This window comes from Gordionus sp. m RMFG-2023, chromosome 1 (assembly GCF_954871325.1).
Source record: "Gordionus sp. m RMFG-2023 chromosome 1, tfGorSpeb1-WG-v2, whole genome shotgun sequence".
Taxonomy (NCBI): Eukaryota; Metazoa; Nematomorpha; class Gordioida; order Chordodea; family Parachordodidae; genus Gordionus; species Gordionus sp. m RMFG-2023.
Genome location: NC_088775.1, coordinates 37,323,316 through 37,349,835, shown reverse-complemented (window position 1 = coordinate 37,349,835; position 26,520 = coordinate 37,323,316). Strand labels below are relative to the sequence as shown.

The window sequence follows — 26,520 nt, the reverse complement described above, 5'->3', positions numbered from 1 at the left end:
AAAGAACTTCTTGGCCTGTCTTGCATGGTATCTCACTTGTTAAAAACGAATCAATTATGTCTATCGTCAATTTTCAACACACAAACTTATGATTCTCATAATTCTATCCGACTTGTTAAAAAACAAATCAATTATGTCTATCATTAAATTTCAAACACCCAAATATTATTATTCTCATTTATCTATCCAACTTGTTAAAATACAGATCAATTATGTCTATCATTAATTTTTAAACACCCAAAATTTTGATTCTCATAATTATCACTTGTTAAAAAAACAAATCAATTAGGTTTATCTACAATTTTGAAACCCTTTGTTATTCCTGACCTACACATCTGGTTCTTAACTGTTTAATATTTCTTTCCTGCTTGTCCTTCAATTTCTACCTCGATTTTTTTTCTTCCTATATTCTTCCTTACTACACCCTTCCCCCATTTAACAAGACCATCAAAATCCAAACTAAACTTCCAATTTAAAATTTTCACAATATATATTATCTTTTTGCTTAACTTTTTCTTTCAAGAAATCCAATTCAATCTTGTTTTTCTACTTAAAAACATCTCTGCTGACGAATTTCCTTTTATCGTTAGTATTGTTGTATGCTAACAACAATAACCACCATTTTCCTTCTCCATATTTTTCTTTTTTTAACCAACTTTTAATTATAGCTATCATTCGTTCAGCTTGTCCATTACTTCTTGGGTAATTTGGTGGCGATAATAAATGTTCAATCTTCCATCTATTACATTGTCAAATGCTTTGCCTTTAAACGCTGGACCACCATCTGATACTAAAGTTTTCATAAATCCATTACGTAATCTTTTACCTCATTCAATGCTTTTGTTGATAATTCTGACACCTGTTGGCAATCTATCTATTTTGTACCAATCTACCATAGTAAAATATTTTTTCTTTTCATAATCTAAAAAAATCTAAGTGTATTCTTTCACATGGGATGTTTGTCTCTGGCCATTTATCTTCCTTGTTTTTTTGCTGGTACATTAGCATACTTATTACATGTTTCACAACTCTAATTCTTCTATTTCTCTATTCATTTTGGGTCACTAAATATATTCTCGTTCCTTATTCTTCATTCTTTCTCCCTAATGTCCTGCATGTAACCCACTTTTCTTAACCTATTTGGTATCACTAAGCGATATACTCTCATTTAACAATTTTCTTCTATTAATAATTCACTCTTTATGTTTTTGAAGGCTTTGTCTTCACTTTTCCATTCTGTATCTCCTTTCAAACAAGCTCTAATTCTAATTAATTCTTCTTGGATATCATCTACTAGCTCCAAAGTTATCGGCCTTTCTTTTGTATCTACCTTTAAAGCTCTTATAATATTAATATTTAATTCTTCTTCTTCGTTAATATATTCTAAACTATTAATCATTGGCTCTATATCTTTGTTTTTAATTTCTTTATTAAACAATCTTGAATCTGGTAAACAATTTTGTTTACCTGCTCTGAATCTCATTTCAAAATCGTAATTGCCAACTAAGATTAACCATATTTGCAACCTCGGTGAAATCATTAATTCTTTATTGTCTTTTTTGAACAAATCTATAAACGGTTTATGATCCATATATAATAAAAACTTTCGGCCTAATAAATACTCTCTACATTTAGTCAAACCAAATTTGACTGCTAACGATTCCTTTTCTATTGTCGAGTAATTTTTTTCCATATTATAAAATTGTCTGAACAAAAATAAATCTGCTTTTCTATATTCCTATATCTTCATTAGATGCAACCACAGCTAAAATAATATCTAATATCTCATTGAAACAATTCAAAATAGGTTTTTCTACCATCTTTATTTTGAATATTTTAAAACATTCCTTATGTATATTTCCCATTCAAATTTTTAATTTTTCTTAATGACTTATACAACGGTGTAGCTATTTCCACGAAATTCTGTATAAAACGTTGATAATAATTAGCAGTTCCTAAAACCGCTTGTAATTCTGTTTTATTATTCGGTGCTCTAATGTTTACAGACTTATCTATATTCTTTGCAATCGGAGAAATTTCATTTCCTTTTATTATATGTCTTAAATACGTTATTTCCTTTACTCCAAAAACACTTCTTTTTTTTTAATATTAGCACTTAAACCATTTTCTAAAATTATGTTAAAAACTTTAATTAATCTCGTATTATATTACTGTTTTGTTCTATCATATATCAAAACATCGTGTAAATAATACATGATTTCCCTTAATCCTTGAAATAAAGCAGCCACAGTCCTTTGAAATATTGGGTCAGATACTTTCAACCCAAACGGTAATCGACAGAATGCAAACAACCCTCTATGTGTTGTAACTGTTAACATTTACTTGTATTCTCATTCACCTCTGTAAATAAGCATTAGAAAAGTCTATCTTCGAAAAAAATGTCGCTCCTTTTAGATTAGCCAGTTTTATTCTCTGTAATAATCCATGGATTTAACGATATCCTATAATCTAGCATAACCTTAAGCTATTATCTGGTTTTCTAAAGGGAACTAGCGGTGTGGCCCAGACGCTATGAACGATTGGTTTATACCTTCTTTTAACCATTTATTTAATTCCTTATCTATTTCTTCCATCCAAGAAAAAGGTAATCTTCTTAATCCACTAAGACCTTTATATTATTTGGGAGTTAGAGCATATTTGATTTTAAAAAAATTATGAAATGGAAATATATAAAAGGGAAATTTGGTTTCCTTCGTTATTGTCCATGAAATTAAGATTTATATTAGATAGTAATAAAAGATAAATTATGATAATAAATATAGAAGCTTGAGCAGACTAGAAAGTAAGATTTGGATAAAGTTATATTCATAGGGGCGATCCATCGGCATAGTTATGCTTAATGCTAAAACAATCTATAAGATATTTTTTTTCGCCCATTTGAAAATTTTAAAAATATATGTATGCTTATTAACCATTGTATAGCGATTAAAAAAATGTTGTATAAGAAGAGAGGAAAAGAAGAATGTTATAGTCTAACGCTAAATAAGAATTTGCATAAAATATTAAGCTAAAAGAATTTAGAGAAACAAGCAATTTTGGAAATATCATGTTTTTAAAATATATTAAATCAAAAATTGACGTATAATGACATTAGTAATTTTGGAAACGTCGTGTTTCTAAAGTATTATAAATCAAAAATTGGAAATAAAATGTTATCTTTTTGGAGAGTAGAATAGATGGGTGTTGACAGTTGGATAGAGAAAACAAAAATGTTGCCAAATAATTCTGATGGAAGGATTGGGATTAAAAGCATAAATAGCCGAGTTAAAAAAAATTTTTGGAAATTTCTTTATTTTTTAAAAAATATATATATTTAAAAGAATTCTGTTTGGGAGAAAAAGAATTAAGTAAGCAAATTATTTTTACAAAATTTTTCTCACTATGCCGATATGAATATTATGTTATCCACGAATAATTTCCGAAATTCCTAGATGCCTATATTGGGAGAATTTGACGATTCGAATCAGCATTTTTCATAAGTGAATGAAGGAGGACTAAGCTTGCATTCGTTTGTGCGAAATGATATTGTTCCTCCGAGGCCCTCTGAAATCAGACTACCCGCTCGTAGAAATGAATAATATTAGGGATGCCAGATCCGAGTTACCGGAGCCCAGCCATACAAAATCGCGGTCGCAGAGGAGATTATGAATTTGTTATAAATATAGGGCTAAGACCACAGGTTGAGTCGGTGCCCTCGTGTTACAATAAAACTGCAGCGGAATAATAAGCGAGGTGTGGCCAGTCCGAACAGTTTTCTCTACCAAGGCTGAAAACGCCTCGTACTCTGGAGTCGGAGGAGACGAGGTCGGCCAGGACAGTGGTAGAATCATCGCTCGAGCAGACGGCGGATAAGAATCTCAACGGCGGGACTAAGGGAAACTGGCCGATAGTAAATCTATCAGCCGAGGAATTAGAAATACTACTAGAGTTCGACCTGACGGGGTTTGAGCTTTAGTTAGTGGGGGCATGTGACTCATTTATTTTAGCAAATATATTTTTTTATATAAAATAATATTTATTATTTTTGTGTCACATTTATTTTTGCCAATTAATTTTTTTTATATAAATAAATATTTATTATTTTTGTTCCACAAAGTCATAAATATTTTTATTTATTTTTTTTGTGAAAATTGAAATTAAATTCAACATTTTATTTAAAAAATAAGAATAAATATATTTTTTGTTTAAATTATTATAAAAGAAATTTATTATTCGAAACCGGATGATAAAAAAGGGGTAATTTATATTAATAAATTAGGAAATAAATGATACTTGACAAAACAAAAAATTTATTTACAAAAAAAATAAATAAATAAATACATACCGATGACATGACGTAGCGATGACATGACGTCATGAATGACGTTGACCAGAGATTAAAACCGAACCCAAACCCGGAAAAAAAACTTATATAATTTATTCTCAAAGATTGATATTGGAGTGTTAATAAATCAATTAAATTCATTTACGCCATTTATTTTTAATTATTAGCTTATTCTCAAAGATTACTAATTAGAGGAAAATGAAAGTGATGTCCAAGTAAAAATTATTATATTGGATATTGTTAATTAATGAATTCTCAAAATCTAACTTAAAAATTGTTAAACAAAGATGAAGGGCGGTTTTTGCAATCTTTTGTATTTTTAACTATATTTTGCCTATAAATAAAATTAAAAATTTATTTTTTATACCAAATTTTTGTCTAGTTTTTCAATTATGATTTAAATATAGAATTTTTTTTTATCAATTCAAAAATTCTTAAACCCGAGCTGAACCTGGAACCAAACCTGGGTTCAAGAATATTTCCCTGAACCCGGTCTGAACCAACCTATTTTTTTTACCTTAAACCAAACACGAACCGAACCCGGTCAAAAATTTTTCGTAACCATGTATTTGGCAAAATTTGTAAACTAATTTAATTATCAGACTTGTTTTCATTTTCAATAAAATAAATTTCTAATTTTTTTATTTTCATAATTTTATTCATTTATGTATATATTACAATTTGCAAATATTATTATATGTAATTTAAAAACAGAATATATAAAAAATATTAATTTTAAAGGAACTTTTTTTCCAGGCCCAAATGGTTCATATCTAAATATACAATAAATCATTTAATTGTACTATGCAGAGTTGTTAAAAGATACTTTTTAAATGGATCTAGATACAGATACAGATACATAGTCTCAAAAGTTATCTAGATACAGATACAGCGTCTAAAAAGTTATGAAGATACAGATACAATTTTTAAATGTATCTGTATACAGATACATTTTTTATTATGCTCTTATAGGTTTGCATAAAGCTAAATTAATATTATATTGTGAAAATTCATGAAATGAGCTAAAAAATTTATTGACGCGATATAACATTTATCAGAATATAACTAAAATAATGATTTTAATATAATATATGAAAATATATGATTAAATAATTATAAATAATTATTAGATTTCAGCAGAGTTGTTAAAATATCTAGGTACAAGTATCTAGATCCTGTTTCTAGATATAAAAATGTGGTATCTGTATATGTATCTAGATAGATTTTTGATTAAAATATCAGTATCTAGTTATTTTTTAGACGATGTGTCTTTATCTAGATCCATTTAAAAAGTATCTTTAGATCCATTTAAAAAGTATCTTTTAACAACTCTGGATTTCAGTAATAAAATATTTTCAAAATTTTGATCATTTAGGCATCCTCGTTTATCTGTAAAAACATTTTTAGCAACACTAAATAGTCTTTCCACAGGGGCGCTTGAAGGAATTGTAGTGTTATATTTAATAAATAACAATTTTATATCAGTGTATTCTTTAAAAATGCTAAAATCTCTATATTCATTTTTGAAAAAATTATTTAAAATTTGTTGATTATCAAAATTTAAATCATTATTAGAAATTATATCTGCTGTAGGGTACTGAAAAAAATCTGAAATTAAATTATTTGTTTTTTTTGGCAGGTTATTTGCTTGCAGTCAGTTGATGACTTTGATAATTCACCAGCTTATCTTTGTATCAATTGTTTTTTTTATTAAGATTTTCATCCATTTGCAACCATGTCCAATCAAGTTTAAAAAAAGAGTGGAGCATGGTTGCTATAATATTATCATCTTCAAATAAGGTCACAATAAACCTAGTTATTAAATATTTTTAATTTATTATATTAATTTACCTACTCAATCCCTTTAAGTAAGGCATCTAAGAGTGGTAAACAGATGAAATAAAATAAATTTTACAGTCAAATATTTTTATTTATAATAAAAAAAGGGGTATATAAAATGTATCTTAAAAAGTATGTAAAACAGATACAGATACCTCTAAAAAAATATCTAGATACAGATACCTTTCTAAAAAATCTATCTAGATACAGATACTACATTTTTATATCTAGATACTTGTATCTAGATACTTTAACAACTCTGGTACTATGTCTAAATACTATCACATTTATAATAGAAATTTTTGAATCGCAGTCCGACCCGGCCAGAACGGGTTATGGGGCGGACCGGGTTTATTTTTGAGAAATAATTTCGGTTCGGACTAAGTAGGCCCCAATATATTTAAAAAAAATTTTTGGCCAGGCCGTGTCAAGTTTAAATTTTTGAATATGATATTATTACAGTTTGTCAGATAAGTTGATATATTTTAAAATTCTTGCAAGAAACGAGGCGCTAATATTTTTTATTTACAGAATATTTTTTTAAATAAAATAAATTTTTCTAATTTAAATAAATTTGAGCCAGGTGGGTGAATAATTTTTACTTTATTTCAGGTCGAGCTTCTAGGGACAAATAAAAAAAAATTTCGTACGGGATCGAGCAGGATATAAAAATCTGACCATGCAGATCACTAATATATAGCTTGATAATTATAATTTACAAAATATCCGGTGGATATCATCTGCTTAAGAATATAAATAAAAATAGAAAATATAGTAATTAAGTTGCCAACAAATATTCAATGATATTTCAATATTGTTAGACCTGTGAGATCTGAGAGGTTATGTGACTTTTAACAGATGTCAATCGTCTGATTTTTGAAAAACCAATTTTAAAAATGTAGATATAATGAGAAAAAAACATTTAATAAAATATTATATAATATTCATTCTATTAACTATTTTAATCATTTATCATGTTTTCAAAAAATATAAATCTGATTATTGCCATGCAAATGATTGCATTAAAATTACGGTAATGTGATAAATTAATAAAAATATTTATAATTATTATAGTGCCATTTTTATAATAAAAATCAGATTAATGGCAATATATGTGATAGGCTCTGTAACAAGATCAAAATTGACAGATGTTTAAAGTTTGAGAAGAATCGACAAGTAATTATATATTTTTGATAGAATAATATTTAATTTAAAAGGTATTTGAAGGTTCTGATGGATCTCTATATGTTTGCAATTATAAATGGGATGATTATAAAATCTTTCAAAATTATGTAAAATCAAATCTATATAACCAATATTCATATCACATAACAAATAATAGTCAATTTTATGAACTCATTATTGATCATTTGCAGCATAATTATGGGCATAGTAAATAAATGATATAATAATATTGATATACTTTTATATATATATAGGTGACTATTCATATGTTTGGAAAAATATTGTTAAGCTATTAGATATGAATAAAGATAAAATAGTAATTATACTGAATAAATTCACAAAATTATGTTTATACAATATGTTTTATTAAAATTTCCATATTTTAAAGTTCATTCATGCTGTTATTTTTTAATAGTTTATTTTATTTTATTAGCATAATCATAAAATTTAAAATACATAACAATTAATTTATTACATATTCCATTTTTCACTTGAATTTTTTTTAAAAATCTACAAATTTAGCCAAAACAGAAGCTTGAATAAATTCTTGCCCATAACAAACTTGCAAACTTTTGTTAATTCTCAAAAATCCCCCCACCCAGTGTTGTTTAACTCTATTTTTAAAAATGGCTAAACCAATATTTTGGCAAAAAATATTAGCCTGGAAATTTAATGAGATATTGAGACTAGCATAACATTTTTGGGTTAAAATATTGGGGTAGCCATTTTTTAAAATCGAGCCATTTAACAACACTTAAAAATGAATACATGTCATTATAAAAAATTAAAACTTATTTTTTAAAAAAAAGATGGAATATATTCTTAATCTTTTTCAACTGCTAACAAATTTAGATGCAATACAATCAAATTTAACAACTGTTCATATTACTTTTCCTACATATATTTTTATACTCAAAAAAATATAAAAATATTTTTTAAGAACAATTTGTAATAAATAAGATTATTATATTATTTAAAAAAGAATATTCAGAAATTTATAATATTGATTATGATTAAAATAACTATCTACTTAGTCTACCACAGTTTCTATTTAGTTTTATTGGAGATGAGTTGTGTCTAGATTTGACTTTGGATTTAAAAGAATACCAAAAAACTAAATTTATGGATAAAATTGCAATAATTGGCAAGCTTTGTCAATCTCTTAATAATATTGACAAGTGTTTGTGTGATCAGTTTATGGTTGGCAAATGCCATGATTGGAAAGGAATCTTAGGGCTCTATATTCTGATGCTCCTGATAGAGATAATAACATATTGACTTTCCAATTTATTCTTGATCTGGCAATCACTTCCAGCATGCAGATAAAAAAAATGGTGAAATAACAAAAAAGGATGATAATAATAATAATTATAAAAAAAATGGTGAAATAACAAAAAAGGATGATAATAATAATAATTATAAATATCCATAGGATATAATAAAGCCAAATATAATAAAGTAAGATTTTATAAATGTAGGTTTAGTAATAACTGGGAAGAAAGATGTCCAGCCACAAAGCTGCATGCAAAAAAATGTAAAAAAATTGGTCATTACGCAGTTTGTTGTAATTCATAAAACTTAAATTATATGAGTATCATCAAGTGATTCTATTCATGATATATGGAAGATTCAACAAAATTAGTAGAATTGAGAAAAATTAATGGCAGAGATTAATGGGTTAGATGTTGAATTTGATTTTGACACTGGTGCACAGGTGTCATTGTTCGAAATTGATATATTAAGAAGTATTGGGCAATAAAAAATCAAGCCAATTTTCCATTGACCACATATGGTGATCACCTGATAGATGTTAGGGCGAGATTCAAGTTAATGTTAAGATTGGATCTTGGGCAAGGACCCTACTTTGGTAGTGTTAAACATTAATATGTACCTCTTTTTGGACTACCATGATTAGTAGTATTCAATTTAGGAATGCTTCATCAAGTTACAATAAAACTAGTGCGGAATTCGATTAAGGATGTTCTGTTGGACTAATATAAAACATTTGATCTCACTATTGAAAAAGAAAATATCACGACCCAAGATACAATGTATTTTTAACATTTGAAGGAAAATAGATCGCCAAAAAACATCTTTTTAAAACTTGAACATAATAAAAAATTTAAATAATCAGAATATTGAAATTCTAGATACTAAGCCTACGAGTTCACATTCGGAAGATAATTATGATGATTATTTTTAAAGATTTATTCAAGTAGCATCAAAGGCTTAATAAGAATAATTCTTAGGGCATAGAAAATTTGTATAGAAATAGAATATATTATTCAGTCATTTGATAATATAGAGAAATTAGAAAAAGTTAATAATCTTTTGAATTTTGGGGAAAATGTAAAGAATAGTATGCCAGAACTTTATAAGTTAGCTATAAAATTCTGGCAGTTCAAGCTATGCAGGTATCCTTAGAAAGGGCATTTTCTAGCCTTAAGTTTACTATCTGCACAAAGAACTAAATTAAATTCTGAAATATTAGAAAATATTTTATTTATCCGTTCTAATTCTCTTTTTAACATAAATAGTATAAATTTCATTATATTTATGCGTTATTTTATTCCTCATTGTATTTGCGCATGTTTGTTTTTATCTTATTTATTTATGAAAATAAAGTCTAATTTATATTTACTAAGTTTAATAAAAAAATATCTATTAGATTATCATGGTTAAATTAAATAAGAAATAAAAATATAAATTAAAAATATTTTTCTCTAAGATTAATATATGGTTTATGATTAATTTTTTTTTAAAATCAAATTTATAAAAGCAGGAACGAACCGAAAAGAACCGTTATAAATTATTAACCGAACCGATATGTATTTTTTCAAAATAACCGAAATGGCAAAATCTTTATAAAATTTTAAACAAAAAACGAACCGAACCGCTTACTTAACGGTTCGAAACCCTGATATATATTTATATCTCAAATAATTAAAAAAATAAACAAGAATGATAAAAAAACATGTAAAATAATAAAAATATGTTAATTTTTCCCGCAATAATATTAACTTGAAAAATAAATAAATAAACATATTAATCGATAAAATAAATTAATGAACATATATTAATCGATAAATTAATAAACATTAATTGATAAAGAAAATATAACCAAAGTAACACAGTTTTACTAAATCATTATTGAATGGAGGCCAATAATGATAAAGAGATTTTTCACACTTTGGCCTCTAATATCTCCAAAGTGTTTGAAGGCTAAAATTTTGCTTTTAGTCACATTGATCTTGTCTATGGAATGGTGTAAAGGAATCTTTATTGTTGCATTTTAAAATCACAAAACGACTGAGAAATACTCTCATCAGCTTATCCAATCAAAAACAATGCAATTCATTAAAATGATCGTTAAGTAATAGAATCCTATCTTCGTTTACAAAGGGAACCTCAGAATTGATTTTTTAAAATATAACCAGGCTGGGCCTCAGAATTTTGTTATATATTAAGTTAAATTTAAATTAACTCCCTTTAGTAATACTGGAACTAATGATTTACTTTACAATATATTCTAACTAAATATCATCAAAAAATTTAGTAATTACTCATCGTGTAATGTAAGTAGCTATTATTTAGTAATACTGACATCTATGACTAATGTTAAAAGTTCCTATATTTAATAATTTTGACATTTATGACTGACATGTAATGTTAAAAGTTTCTATATTTTATAATAGTGACACTTATGATTGGCAAGTATAATTGGGTAATAACTGTATTTTTAGTCCGGCTAAACCAAGTTTTAAACCTTAAACTAACACTTTGGCCCCGGAATTTTTCTTAAAAAGATAGCAGCCGAAATTTGGAGGAAACAAATATAATTTAAACGCCTTAATTTTAACGGATTTTCTCCGGCAAGCGCCTGGAGATTGAACCTAATTAGCCATCACTCAACAAGTAATTAAGTTTCTAATATTTTGTAATATTATTATTGACTGGTAATGTTATAATTTCTAATATTTAATATTAAAATTTTAGCTTTATTTTCGACACTTAAATTTTTTTACTTATAAATAATTTAACCTCTAAAACGTTAAAGCATGATAAAAAAAAACATTGATCAAAATATACACTAGGTAGGTTAAATATTGTTAAATTTATTCATATGCAAACATAAAATTACATATTATTTTACAAAAAGATACTTAGCGATTGTAATTTCCAATAAATTGCAATAAATATAATGGAATAATAATATAAAAAAAATATATTAATCACATGGATATAATTCTAATAAAATGAGTGTTATTTCGATTACATAAACATATATTTTAAGCAGCAACGAGATTATAAAACTCGTAATGCTGTTAAGGATCCACCTTATCACATAAATGATAAAGTGCTTGTATGAAATAATCGTTGAGCTGACATGAAAAGGAGCTGAAATGTTGCGTCTTGGATAGGCCCATATAAATTGTTAATTGTAAAATTATTTTTTACAAAATATATATACATATTTAACCAAAATTATCTTCTTCATCTGGAAAAATTTTACACATTGAATCTGATCTAAGTAATTTAAAACATATAGAGGGAAAGGTATTATTTTTAAATATACAAAAAATGACTTAATGGTAAAGATACGATCAAAGCGAAAAAAATGTACTTCGTGAAATTATAGAGGGTGTTCAAGATCAAGGTAATATATACAGAATATTCATAACATATTATTAAACATATAATTAAGATTGTGGGCTACTTAAAACTATAGTTGGAGAAGGAGAAGGTAATCAAGTGTATTTGGAAAAAGGAAAAATATATATTTGATTATTATATTTCCATTAGAAGAAGCACTATTTGATGAAATGACCTATGTAATAAAAGATGGAGGTGAAATATTATTTTTTAAAAATTAAAAAAATATTATTATTGATCTAAAATCCTACGGTTGAATTTGAGAGGGGGCACTAAAATAAACCTAGTCTAGAGAAGAGGTATAATAAAATTATTTAATATATATTTTTTTGAATATAAACCTATTTGGTTAAGATCCAGGAAATGGTATTATATTAAAAAAAAATTTTTTTTGCTAATTATACATTCACAAAATGAGTAAAAGTAAAGTAGGAGAGGAAGAATATTTAGGTGTACAAGATCAGAGTAAAGGTAATATTTTTTTTAAATATGATATTATATAATTATCTAATTTAGATGATGAAATTATTGTGGATGCAATAATACAATAGAAAATTAAGGAACATTTCCTTTTCACAAATAGGAGATGGAAATGATACCACTCTAAACGGTTCAATTTTAAAATAATTATAAAAAGTGGTATATTAAAAGAGATTTTGATGATGGGAAATATTTTTTTAGATTAGTATCTTTATATAATATTTAATTGTTTGACATATTTTTATATGTATAAGTAAATATCAAATAGTCAAGATAATAATAATTATCTGAGGGAGGAATGCGTTGCTTTTATGAGGAGCGAAGTTTTCAAATTGGTAATCGAAAAATATATAGAATCCTTTAGAAGGATACCGCACATGGATACTGTGTCTGGGCCACAGATGCGGAAATAATATCTATAGCGTCATTGTTGCAGACCGATATATTAAATTTTTAATAATTTTTAAAGAAAATATATTTATATAATCAAAATAACAATCATTTTATTAGAATTATATACATGTGATTAATATATATATTTGATTCTAATATTTTTATTCCATTATTTATCAGGGATGTGAACCCTTCGACAAAAAAAGGGTCCGGGTTGGGGTACAGGAATAAAATTTGAAAGGACCCGGGTCCGGGTTCAGGGAACATAAAAATAATGATTCAAAATAAGATTTTTTTTATTCATTTATTATTATACTTCTATACATATTCATAATTTACAAATGAATTTAAAAATGAAATAATTTATATTTTAAATGTTTTATTCTCGCACAATCATAATATCTTCTAAAATATCACCATTGAGATTACCACGTGAAGTAGATAATATATATTTTAAAGATGAAAATTCACGTTCTACCCTTACCTAAAATATATAGCTATCTTTATAAAATTATTGTACTTGTGTCGCCGGTACAGCCATGAAGATTCTAGATAAGATATATAATTCTGGATATATTGAAGAATTTTCTTCCCAAAATTTTAAAATATTTATAGCCTTATTTATTCTCTTAGCTTCTGAGAACTTTACTATTAAAGATGCAATAAGCATTTTTTGATCCTCCTTTCTATCTGTTGATAATTTGATTTTTTTTTTCTCCATCTAAAAGTAAAATTTCAAGATCATCAATGTTGCTATCATTATTATTATTATCACTACTACCAATAGGTATTGTCGTAGCCACCAATATTGTAAATAATGGAGTTTTGCTTATGCCATAAATCCTTAAGATGGTCTTTAGCCATTTGTTTTTGCTCAATACTCAATAAAACTTGATATCCAGGGTCTAAATATATAGAAGCGAATAAAACACTATTTTGCAAATAATGTTGCTCTCGAATTTTCATGTTTTCTAATATTTCGTATAAAAAGGACTGTAAATTTTTCTAAGTCTAATCGGCATCTAATCCATATGCTTTAAAATCAAATAAACATAATTGTTCTGATTGTAATCTTAATATTATTATTTTTTAAAGGAACTAATACCCTAATAAGGTCCTTTATTTGGCACCAATCATCTTCCGACAAAATGACTTCACATGCTCCTATAATAAAATTATTACAGAAATCTTTCAAACTTAATAATCGTTCTAGCATCATACAAATTGAGGACCAACGTGTTGTGCATTATCATTTAAATTAAAATATTATTACTTGTACTACAAAATAATTCACTTTCAAAATAATCATCGTATTTCTATAACAAACATATTAATAAATTTACATAATAAAATATTATTACACTGAAAAATTATGATATCAATCTCTAAATAAAATGGAAGTCCAGGAAGAAAATTGAAAGAAAAACGCGAAGATAAAATAAATGATTACAAAAAAAGTTAATAAAATTTAAAATAATTTATTTTATTTTTAAAAATTTTTATGACATCTAGAACCCTTGGACCCTCCACTTTTAAAAAGGGTTCGGGTTCAGCCAAAATACGAGGGTTCGGGTTCATATCCCTGTTATTTATTGCAATTTATTTAAAGGTACAATCGATAAGCATTTTTTTCGTTGAGTGCTATTTAATCGCGAATTTATATAATATTTATTGCATTTTATATTTTTTAAATAGTCATTTTTATAAAAAGTACAATAGTTAGACTTTTTTTTGATGAATGTGATGTAATTTTATGTTTACATAAGAATAAATCAAAGATCTGCAGGCCTACTTATCTTTTTTTAAAAGAAAGAAAGAAAGATATCCAGGGCCGTATTTTTTAAAACCTAATATTTTAAATCGTCAATTAGCTATAAAAATTGAAAATGTAATATATTTTTAAAAAATCCGGGCCGGGCCATGCAAATTGTACCTCTGCAGAAATAATTTAAAAGTGTCGAAAATAGAACTAAAATGTTAATATTACTAAATATTAGAAATCGCAATATTACCTGTCACTCATAAGTGTCTATATTACTAAATATAGAATCTTTTACATTACACGTCAGTCATAAGTTACACTAAATATTGAAACTTTTATCATTACACGTTAGTCATAAATGTAAGTTTTACTAAATAGTAGAAACTTTTAACTACACGTCAGTTATAAATATCACATTACACCAGGCCTAAAAAATCTGGGGTAAGCCTAAAAATATGAAACACTAGTTGGGTCGAGCCAAAAAAATTTTTTTAAAATCCGGTCCGGGCCTCGCAAATAGTATCCCTGCAGGTCTTTAATAATTATAATCCTTTTATATATTTTTAAAAATAGTTTCTTAAATTTATCAATACTCTATTATTTCAAAAAATTAATCTGAAATAATTTTTTTTTAAATAAGAATTAAATAAAAAACCTTCTACTTACACTCATTTACGATGAATGTATTATTATAGTGTATTGTTTAGCATAAATTTAAGTTGGCTCACATAATGCTCACCCATTTTAAATTACATTTCAAAATTTAGCAGAAAATTATCCAGAATTTAGTTCTTTTTTTGTAAAATTACTCATTGACTATGATTGTATTGGATGCAAAAAAATCGATGTTTAGCAATCTATGTATGTATAAATAAGCATATAATAAATGTATCGAATACTTTTTTACCGCAATATATTTTGCCCTATTTCATCTAAAATTTTAATTCTAATAGAGTTTATTTTTTAAATTTTTAGCAAAAAACTTTGAAGATCAAAAAAATTAAAGATCTTTTCGCAAAGAAAAATTTTGAGCAAAATAAAAAATTCTCATCTAAAAAATCTTTGATTTTCCCTTTTATGTTTTTTTTTAAATGAATAAAAAAAAAATTTTCCAGATGTTTTTTAAAATGAGAAAATCAAAGAAGAATTTTGCTCAAAAATCTTTCTTGAGCATGTCAATTTTTTTTTTACAAAAATAACTTCACATTTTTTGATGTTCAAAACAGCGAAGATTTTTAAATTTTGAGCAAATGTTGAACCCTTCGTAGCCCCCAACTACCCCCTTAATAGTTTGGAAGCAAATTGCTCATACACCCCACCCCTACTTCCTCCCGTTCGTGACATCACATTTTTTGATCTTCAAAACAGCGAAGATTTTTGAATTTTGAGCAAATGTTGAACCCTTCGTAGCCCCCAACTACCCCCTTAATAGTTTGGAAGCAAATTGCTCAAACCTCCCACCCCTACTTCCTCCCGTTCGTGACATTGATTCAAACAAACACTGCTACAAATTTTAAAAGGCGGGAAAGTTTTTAAACTTACTTAATCATATTATTTTTATTGAATCACGCTTCACCTTTTATATTTGTCATCTTTCTTAAAATTTTTTTTATATGTCTAAAGAACTGTATTATGATGATCTAAAGACTCGTTTAAAATATTTATTTCAAAAATTGTATGCTACCAGAAATTTGATATTTGGTCATTTTTTTTATTGAATTTGGGTAGTGTATTATTAAAACCATTATTTAAAAAGTCTTTTTATTTTTACCTGCTTTCGTATTTTTTTAAGCAATTTTTAAAAATTGTTGTGGGAAGGGGGTCGATTTGAACCTTTATCTCCTTTTCAAATCGCCCATAAAAGCATCTACAATCAACCCTATGTAGAAAATTGTAAAATATAAATTCCATAGAGGAATGGTATAATCCCTTTTCAATTTAATTATCAAACGTAGTTTTTCCTACTCCTTTAGTGGATTAAGTTAAAGTAGAGGTCTGCATGAGTTGACCCAACCCCAAAACTTAACCTGGGAAACTGCGATTATTTTTTTAGTGTGGATCGGGTTTGGAATATTTTTTTACAAATTTTAAATGTAAGTGATATAAATCACGTTCTCATTGTTTAGTATCCTAAAATTGTATTTATTTTAAATTATATGTTTAACATATTGAAAAAGAATTAAATTTCAGGGTGAACATTTTTTTAAATATATTATTATTTTAGGTATCAGGTTGGGTCGGAATATGAAATTAATTTTATGTTGGTATTGAGTTGCATCCAGAATTTTAAAAAATAGTTCTCAGGTCGAAAAAATGTTTATCTTCCTACAATACGGGTTGGGTTGAAAAAGTGTGTCTCCTGCAGGTCTTTAGTTTGGAGTATAATATAAATAAAGGCTAAGGAGTTAAATCATCCATTTTTAAAAAAAATTTATCTATTAATTTACACGACAGAATAAGCCCTCATCCGAATAAATTAATATTATATTCTCATTTTACTGAATTAAAATCTATTCGATATTTTTATTGAAAAAAAATTATTTGCATTTCTTTTTATAAACAGTATAGCGCCGATGAAGTTAACACTCTATACTCATTGATAATGGTGCCGGATTTCTTGTACAGGTTGTTATTTTGGGATGCTACATACTTGCCGCAAGTTTTAGGCGCTTGTGGTAGTGTTTATTCGTTGAAATATCCCGGTCATAATTTTAAAGGTATCGCATATCTTCTGTTATACAAATCTGATCGTCCTAGCCTTGTCATTTAATTATAATACAATGTCTAAATTGGTTGATAAACATTAAATTACCTTGCAATTATTTAAAAGATAATTAAATAATACAATATTTATTTAATTTACTTACTAATTATTCATTATTCTCAAAGGCAACCATATATCTTTTTTTCAGGGAAAGGGGCATATATACTTTTTAAAAACTTTATTTTCGGAAAACATTTAGTATGATGTGTTTGTGATATTACAAGTTGAAATGTTAAAAAAATGCTTGGGTACAAAATGATTTCTTTTAAAATTAGTTATGCAAAAAAATCAATTCCTTTATGTTAATATCAAATTTTCAGAATTTGGTTAGTGGAAATATATTTTCTTAATACATAAATTGGTGAATATACAGATTCCTTATAGACTATTTATTTTTTAAAATTTATTTCATATATAAAGTTACCCGATTCACAAAATGGAAAATCAGAGCCAGTCTTGCCCAGAATCTCATCGCATTTTCTATTGATTTTCTCTATAGATCGCCTTATTCCTCAGATTTCTCACCAATTTTAGGGATATATCGCTTCGATCCCAATCTGCAATTTCGCGTTACTGATGATTACCAAACTAAGATTATGTTCCCCTCCGAGGCACGTTGGATTTTTATTTTGAAACTAATATATTTTCGCTTGTTTTAACTTCAATATCCCGGCCTTTAATGAATCCTTAATTTTTTATTTCCACAAAGGTGTTAATTCGAATCCGGTTGATATTGTCGAGATAAAAAATAAATACTCTAAATTATATTTATATTTTAATACTAATCGTATCTTTTCTCTTGGATGTACAAGCTCATAGCCAAAAATTTTACAGGGGTGGGGGGGGGGGGGAGATATAATTTTTTTTATATTGAAATTTTTTTTTGGAGTATTAATAATTTATTAGAACTAATTATCATATAAAATATTAAGAGCAAATATAATACGGTTAAAAAATATTATAGCTATATGAAAAATATAAAATTAAACATTTTATAATGATTTGAAAAGCTAATCAAACCTTGGGTATTCCATACCAAATCGATAACTTTTCGACTCGACCTTTTTAATTTCGATAAAATTTTGTATACTGAGAGAATATCATTAGAAAACATCGAATCCAAAATTTTAGCCTCCTAGTACTCATAGTTCCCGAGATATCAATGGTCAAAAATGCAAAAATGACGTTTTTTCGAAAAATGCGATTTTTTAAAAATTGAGATAAGTTAAAAAATATAAGTTATATGTCAATTTATAACTCTATTAAGGGCCTTTTATTGAATATTAAAATTTTTTTCAAAATAATATTGTTGCGGTTTTTATTTAAGTTATAAATTTTAAACATGAAAACTCCAAGTGTTTCGCTTTCCAAATTTTTTGAATTTGATATTTTCTTATTCTCTAACCTTATATCTATTCATAAAAAAAATTTAAATTTGGGACAGCCATGGGTTTTTTAGTTATTGCGATTTAAAAAATCAAAAAATAAATATTATTTTCAAAAATAGATGGCGCTCCTTTATATAATTACGCGTTTAAAATTATTATTTTTTTTAAACTTTTTTCCATTTTAAACATAAATAATAAGATTTTTTAGCATTAATATTATGAAAATATATTTAAATCATTTGATAGACTTACTTATTATTATTATTACTTTATTGATAACTTGTAAAAATTATTAGTTTTTATAATAAATGATTAATTTCCTAAAAAGATAGTTACAATTCCTATAAAAGAAAATATAATTAATTTTTGAAAGATAATAGCAAGTTTTGATATTAATTAATTTTTATTTTATAAATATTTCAATATTATTTTTTTCTTAAAATTATTTATAATGTATAAAATATAAATGTGCAAATCCTTTTAAAGAATCTAAACACTTTAATTGTAAAAAGAACCTGCGTAAAGTCACGACGTGGATGACACAATTTCCAAACATTGAGGCGGAACACTATATTTGTGATAAATGTCGTAAGCGTTTATCACAAAAAAATATTGAAAATATAAATTCTGATAACGAATATGTAAATAATATCCCCACAGCATCCGCATCAATAGATACAATCAATTTAACCTTAAACGAAATTAAAATATCTCCTATTAAGAAAAAAAAACTAACTGAAAAAAATTATCCAAAAAAAAGATAGCAAAAATATCAAAAGCTCTTTCAGATATAATAATTAACAATCCAGAATCGGACACAAAAGACAATAATGATATACTCAACAATATGAAATTACATTATCCTAATTTATCTAAAAATAAAAAATATCAATTGCTGACCATTCTGCCTCCTAATTGGAGTGCAAATAAAATAAAAACGGAATTCAACGCTACATATCATATGGCATATAATTCCAAAATCATTTTAGAAGAAAAAGGGATTCTTTCAACTCCAAATCGAAAGCCTGCAAAATATCTCAATCAAAAAACAGTTGATATTGTTAAAAGTTTTTTTTGCAGTGATGAAGTTAGCAGGGTATTACCAGGAAAAAAAGATTGCATATCTATCATTGAAAAGGGGGAACGAGTGAACGCTCAAAAAAGGCTAGTTCTTAATAATTTAAAAGAATTATATAATCATTTTAAGGAGAGTAATTCAAGCATAACAATTGTATTTTCGAAATTCGCAAGCTTAAGACCAAAAAATAGCATATTGGCAGGGGCTAGCGGAACACATAGTGTATGCGTTTGTAGCATACACCAGAATATTAAACTAATGATTTTAGGCTGTGAATTAGCAACATTGACTAAAAATGGTGAGGATATTTTAACAACTTATAGAGATGTTATAGGCAGAATGATTTGCAACCCCCCATTACCAACCTGTTATTTTGGTGACTGTAGCGAGTGTCCTGGCTCGACACTCTTAAAAGAACGCATTGAAAAATTATTTATAAAAAATGATATAGCTCTTATTACGTTTAAACAATGGGTTTCGGTAGATAGAACAACTCTGGAGACTATTTCTCAATCTTCAGACGAATTTATTAATTATTTTTTCGATAAAATGAATATTCTCATACGCCATTCATTTATTGGTGAAAAACAAAGTTCATTTCACAATAACCTAAAAAATAGTTTAGAAAATAATTATTAGTGACTTTTCAGAAAATTATTCCTTTATTGTCCAAGACGAAGTTCAGGGTTATCATTGGACAACTTCGCAAGCTACGCTGCATCCATTCTCAATTTATTATAAAATAGGCAATCTAATTAACAACCTAAGTTTTGTGGTAATATCGGAATCCTTAATTCATAATACTGTTTCATTCCATTTATTCCAATCGCATTTGATTAATTTTTTAAAAAATAAATTCGACACTCCACCAGAAAAAATTTACTACTTTTCTGATGGTTCAACAGCTCAATATAAAAATAGGAAAAACTTCATCAATGTTTGTTACCATGAAATCGATTTTGGTGTCCAAGCAGAATGGCATTTTTCTTTTACGGCACATGGTAAAAGTGCCTGCGACGGCATAGGCGGCACAGTAAAAAGGTTAGTTGCCAGGGCAAACTTACAAAGACCTTATACTGATCAAATAATTACACCTTTACAATTTTATAAATATGCGGAAGAGCATATAAAAGGTATAAATTTTTCTTATGCCACCATACCAGAGTATGAGGAAGAAGAGATGAGGCTACGTGAGAGATTTAGTAAAGCTATCTCAATACCTGGGACACAAAAAATCCACGCAGTGTTTCCGATTGGTTTAACTAAGCTCAAAACTAAACTATATTCTAATTCGCAGACATTTGTTGTGGAGAATATAATATATCAACGTGAAGATCTTTTGATTGAGGATCTGTTAATCTATGAGATTAGAGGATATGTGACATGTGTGTATGATAACGATTGGTGGTTAGGATTTGTACAAGAGGTGAATGTAATTAGAGATGAAATAAAAATTAATTTTCTTCATCCTAAAGGACCAGCAAACTCTTTTGTTTATCCAACGGCACAAAATCTCCTTTACATACCAAAAAATAATATTTTAACAATAGTTAACCCATCAACGGCTACTGGGCGTACATATAATCTATCGCAAAACGAAATTATCATGGCGTCAAAACAATTAAATTTAAGGAAAACCCGAAAATAAGTAATATCTTTCATGAATTTTTATTTATCTATTATATTTACAAATTAATAAAATAATTTTACGAAATTTAAAATTATTAATGCTGGAAAATCTTATTTATGTTTAAAATGGAAAAAAGTTTAAAAAAATTAATAATTTTAACAAAACGCGTAATTTTATAAAGGAGCGCCATCTATTTTTGAAAATAATATTTATTTTTTGATTTTTTAAATCGCAATAACTAAAAAACCCATGGCTGTCCCAAGTTTAAATTTTTTTTATGGATAGATATAAGGTTAGAGAATAATATTAAATTCAAAAAATTTTGAAAGCGAAACACAGTTTTCATGTTTAAAATTTATAACTTAAATAAAAACCGCAACAATATTAGTTTGAAAAAATTTTTAATATTCAATAAAAGGCCCTTAATAGAGTTATAAATTGACATTTAACTTATAGTTTTTAAATCATTATTTTTTAACTTATCTCAATTTTAAAAAATCGCATTTTTCAAAAAAACGTCATTTTTGCACTTTTGACCATTGATATCTCAGGAACTATGAGTACTAGGAGGCTAAAATTTTGGATTCGATGCTTTCTAATGATATTCTCTCAGTATACAAAATTTTATCGAAATTAAAAAGGTCGAGCCGAAAAGTTATCGATTTGGTATGTAATTACCCCCTTGCGATTGCGCCAATTTCTTATGTGTTGGGGATTAGATCTCGATGAGCAAAGCTAGTTCAATCAATTTTAAGATGTACTTTTGATATAGGCTTTTATTCTCTGTAGTGTAGAAAATGTCCACTCTTGCCAAAATATACAGTAATTTTAATATATTTGCAATCTTTATAAAATGTATTTTATGCAATGCTTCCACTGTATTTTTTAAAGGATTATTTACAAAAATGAATCCTTTCATACCATTTAAATTTTGAAATTGCGGCCTTCATATACATTTATATTTTATGAATAAAATTCAGCTAAATATTTAATTTTTCAATATCAATTGATAAGATCAGAAGGAGTTATGAGACATGGTATTTGTAAATTGAATAGCGCCATTTGATAAATCACAAATCGTTTATTGATATGAATCAAAATTAAATTTAAAAGTGGAAATGGTTATTTTATATTAATCCTCAATTGAGTCAACGTTAATATTGAAATGATTTGTTTGTCGGTGGAAGTCGAAGCTTGTGAATCTTAAAATCATATATTTCGCTGGTCGATATTATCTCTTAGTTTTATGTTTTAATATATATATTTGCGATTCTCATTACTTCAGCCAAATCCATTTTTTGAAAAATATTGCATAAAATTGTTGTGTAATAAATAATATATTCCAATGTAAAAAATCGGCAGTCATATTAAATTTAATAATGTATCAGTTTCAGAAGAAATATCTGTTTCAGGGGATTCTGATATCTCTCCAAGGGCATACAAAATAGGCTCTTCTAGATCCAAAAAATGCTGTAACAGCTTTATGTCGGGACTCCATCTTGTCTTTCAGGCTTTTTGCAGTTTCTTTTTTCCTGTGGCACAAGAAGTCTCAGTAATAATTATATTCAGCATATTTTGCTTTCATACACTGGAAATTTCTAATTATAGTTATTAGTAAAGATAAATTAAATAGAATTTTTTTGGTTGATAAAATTTCTTATATCCATCAGTGTTTAGGGTTTAAAAAATGTAAGAAAATGAACTTTAAATTATAATATTAATATATAAATAAATATTTAAATTAATTTTAACTTTTGCTTATATTTAGAATAGAATATATCCCATTTGAAATAGAACATCTGCAATTCATGAAGCCCTTTTATAGCTATATGGGGGGAGGGGGATTTCTCCCTGCTGGCTACGCGCCTTTGGACATATATTTATGAAGGGGAACTTTCAGTTTTTTGAAATATATAGACGAAGAAATTGGAGTGATTTTTTTTTCTAAATAAAAAAATATAAATTATGATTTTAAAATGTAATTATGCTTGTTTTTTGGGAAAGTGTAGTCCCATTTGTTTTTATAAAATGAACTTTTATTTTTTAATTATCTTTTAATGTAATAAACGAGTTCTTTTGATAAAAAATTTTTAATAGGTCAATAATAAATTTGATACCCCCTTTCCAAATTAATTTTTTAATGTTTTTTTATCCTTTCATATTCAATATAGATTCTAACGCCCTTTAGAATTTCAAATCGGCTACATAATTTACCTATCAATATCAGTAATTCCAGTTTTTTTCGTATCTGCCCAGTCTTAATTGATCATTTAAACCTATTTGATAATTATCCAGATGTTCTCTTTGAAAATCAATCGATATCCGAAAGCAAAGCACTTAAAGATATCATGAGGAAAATGAAAAATGAATGCCACTTTATGGGTTTGTTTAAAAAATAAAGGAAGTTTTTATTCATTAAAAAAAACCTCATTATATAATTCTCGAAGTTTAGTAGAGCCCTTCATGAACCTATCCGTCATCTTGTCTAAAGTCTGATTGAACTGAATTGAACATGTTCTTAAAGTCAATTTTTTTATAAAAATTTAAAAACTTTGTAATTTTTTATAAATAATATTAGTCTTTTATATTTTACATTTCTTCTGACCGGATAAAAAAATTTAATATTATTTTAAAAATATAACTTTCAAATTCATAAAATTTTTTAACATAGTAATGAACAAAGCGTCATTTATCGATGCCGAATTTCATGATATCGTTATTACTTCTCTATTCTCCCAATTCAATGCATTGTTATGGCGTTCCCTCAAAATTCATCGCCACCCCATTACTTTCGCTAAACCTGGTGAATGGGCTCTCGACAAATGGATAAAGGCATTTAAAATTATAGAAGAGTGGAAATTGCTTATAGATCCACCTTACTCTTCCATGGACTCTAAAGACTCGTATATGATACAAAGGTATGTGGAGGAGGCCTGGTTTTTATGAGCTATAACTACAACTGACTTCTCAAATGTAATTCATCTACTATTATATCTATCAATCTTAATTTATGCGTTATAATATTTGTTGCAGTTTTTAAAAAAAATGTTTTATGAGTATGAACAATTATTTTTTATTCTGTTATTATATCAGTTTTATTTCTATTTTTTGTAAAATATTATAAATACGTTATTATAAAAAAAAGCGCCAAATGTAAATAAATTATATAATATATTATTGTTAAAGTTAATCATAATAAAAAAGTAACAAATTATGGGAAATAAATACATGATCTAAAAAGTATATCTGTTTCAAATTTCGCTTATTTATTTTATACTTATATTTACCTCGTTACATTATTTGCAATTTTGTAAAAAAAAATTAGTATTTTATTAAATATACATCAAACCAAGTGACTTCGTTAAATATTCCTTGTAAATCTTCTTGGGATGGAAGCTTAAGAACTTTCTGGATATTTAGAAACCTATGTTTTCGTATCGGGCTGATATTTCATCTTATTTCAAATATCGGTTAGTCGATATTATTAAATTATCCTATCCGATAAAATGGCGTCTTAATTTAAAAAAAATTTATTTCGAATTTCATAATATATTTATTTATTACTTATTATGTAAATGGATTAATGTTATTATTATAAATAAGTGATATATAATAAAAATATTTTATATAATTTTAGATTCATGAATATAAATGATAACTGTACATTATATTATATTTAAATGACTTATGTTGGTATAGTTAAATTATAGATATTATATTAAAAGTATATGAGATGAGTTATGCGTTAAAAATTAAAACGATTAGTATGTTTACAGAATACAAAATCAGATATGATATCCGATCGGTTATCGGTCCATATCAATTTAATATCGGGTGGCCTCTAAGTAGTGGTAGTTTCGTAAAGAAGATGTAACCACAGCCTTTTTTTAATTTAATTCACAAATTACTGAAGAAAATGATAGATCTTCACTAATATACTTATAGTTTTTCTGATTAGTTAAAATTTTTAGATGACTTATGCTATTTTTGAAACGATGAATTTATAAACTTCTAGGAATATTTCAAAAAATATAAGTAAGAACCTGGGCGAAATTAAGGATAAGTTTCATATAAAATATAGGTCTCTGCTAAAATCATACCATCCTGATGGTGATCTTACAATGCTTTACCCTTTGAACCAAGGATCTGGTTACAAGATTCTGGAAACCATGCCCTCCAACAATCTCGATTTCTGTTTTCCGGAAATGAGCTAACATTTTCTATTAGATTACTGCGAAATTATTATATCTTAGAATGTAAATATTGTGAAACCAGCGTAGATAACAAGGGTAGACATTGCCTACTTACCGCGTTTGTCAAGACCATTTCCCACGGCATACCAAATGTAACCACATAAATTTCCTCTAGACTGGAACCAATTGGCATATTTAGAACTCATGCGAAACATCCAGATGGAATATCCTTAATTCAATGATCAAGGGGTTAGTATTTGGTTTGGGACTTCTGCATTGATCCAAATACATCCAACCACAACGTAGCTGCTCTCAAAATCACACAATACAGCTTCAATCAGCCTAAGGTAGTGTTAAACTGCCCTAATTTAGTCTATTTTTAAAAACTGCCCTATTAAGATATCAGCCAAAATAATATTGTGTAAGCTTGCAGATTTTGCTTATATTTGGAAGAAAGGTTTGGAAATCATTTCTAGATTTACGTAATATTACTTTGGTAAAAATCTTAAGCGAGCCTTTTTAAAATCGTCGTTCTAACTCCTAAGTTTATTTCTTCCATCGAATAATCTTCCATGCCTCCTTTTACTTTATTTCTTTCTTCCTATTTTCTCTTTAATATTTTCTTTTAGTCATCTTTTTTTAATCTTTATCCTTTTCTTCTCCTTAACTATAATTTAAATTGATTTATTAAATAAAGAAACAATTAAAAGGAAAAATTTTAAATGATTATAACTAGTGCTGCAAACGTTACTTCAAAAAAGAAACGAGTTGCTCGTTACGTTTGAATAAGGGAACGAGTTACCGTTACTC

General features: G+C 26.7%; 1 protein-coding gene across 2 annotated transcripts; it reads left to right on the top strand.

Annotated features, from left to right (window-relative positions):
• Positions 1 to 7,081: 7,081 nt before the first annotated feature.
• Positions 7,082 to 25,023, top strand: LOC135931779 (uncharacterized). 2 transcript variants are annotated; one of them, XM_065469077.1, is made up of 9 exons: positions 7,181 to 7,217; positions 7,259 to 7,360; positions 7,402 to 7,476; positions 7,527 to 7,576; positions 7,624 to 7,685; positions 17,221 to 17,374; positions 17,842 to 18,032; positions 23,689 to 23,899; positions 24,189 to 25,023. In XM_065469077.1, the coding sequence occupies exons 3-9, from the start codon at positions 7,418 to 7,420 to the stop codon at positions 24,461 to 24,463; spliced, it is 1,002 nt and encodes a 333-aa protein (XP_065325149.1). In that variant the 5' UTR covers positions 7,181 to 7,217; positions 7,259 to 7,360; positions 7,402 to 7,417; the 3' UTR covers positions 24,464 to 25,023. The 2 variants fall into 2 exon arrangements, with proteins under 2 accessions (XP_065325148.1, XP_065325149.1); XM_065469076.1 differs by having other exon boundaries at positions 7,082 to 7,217; positions 7,402 to 7,576.
• The last annotated feature ends 1,497 nt before the right edge of the window (positions 25,024 to 26,520 follow it).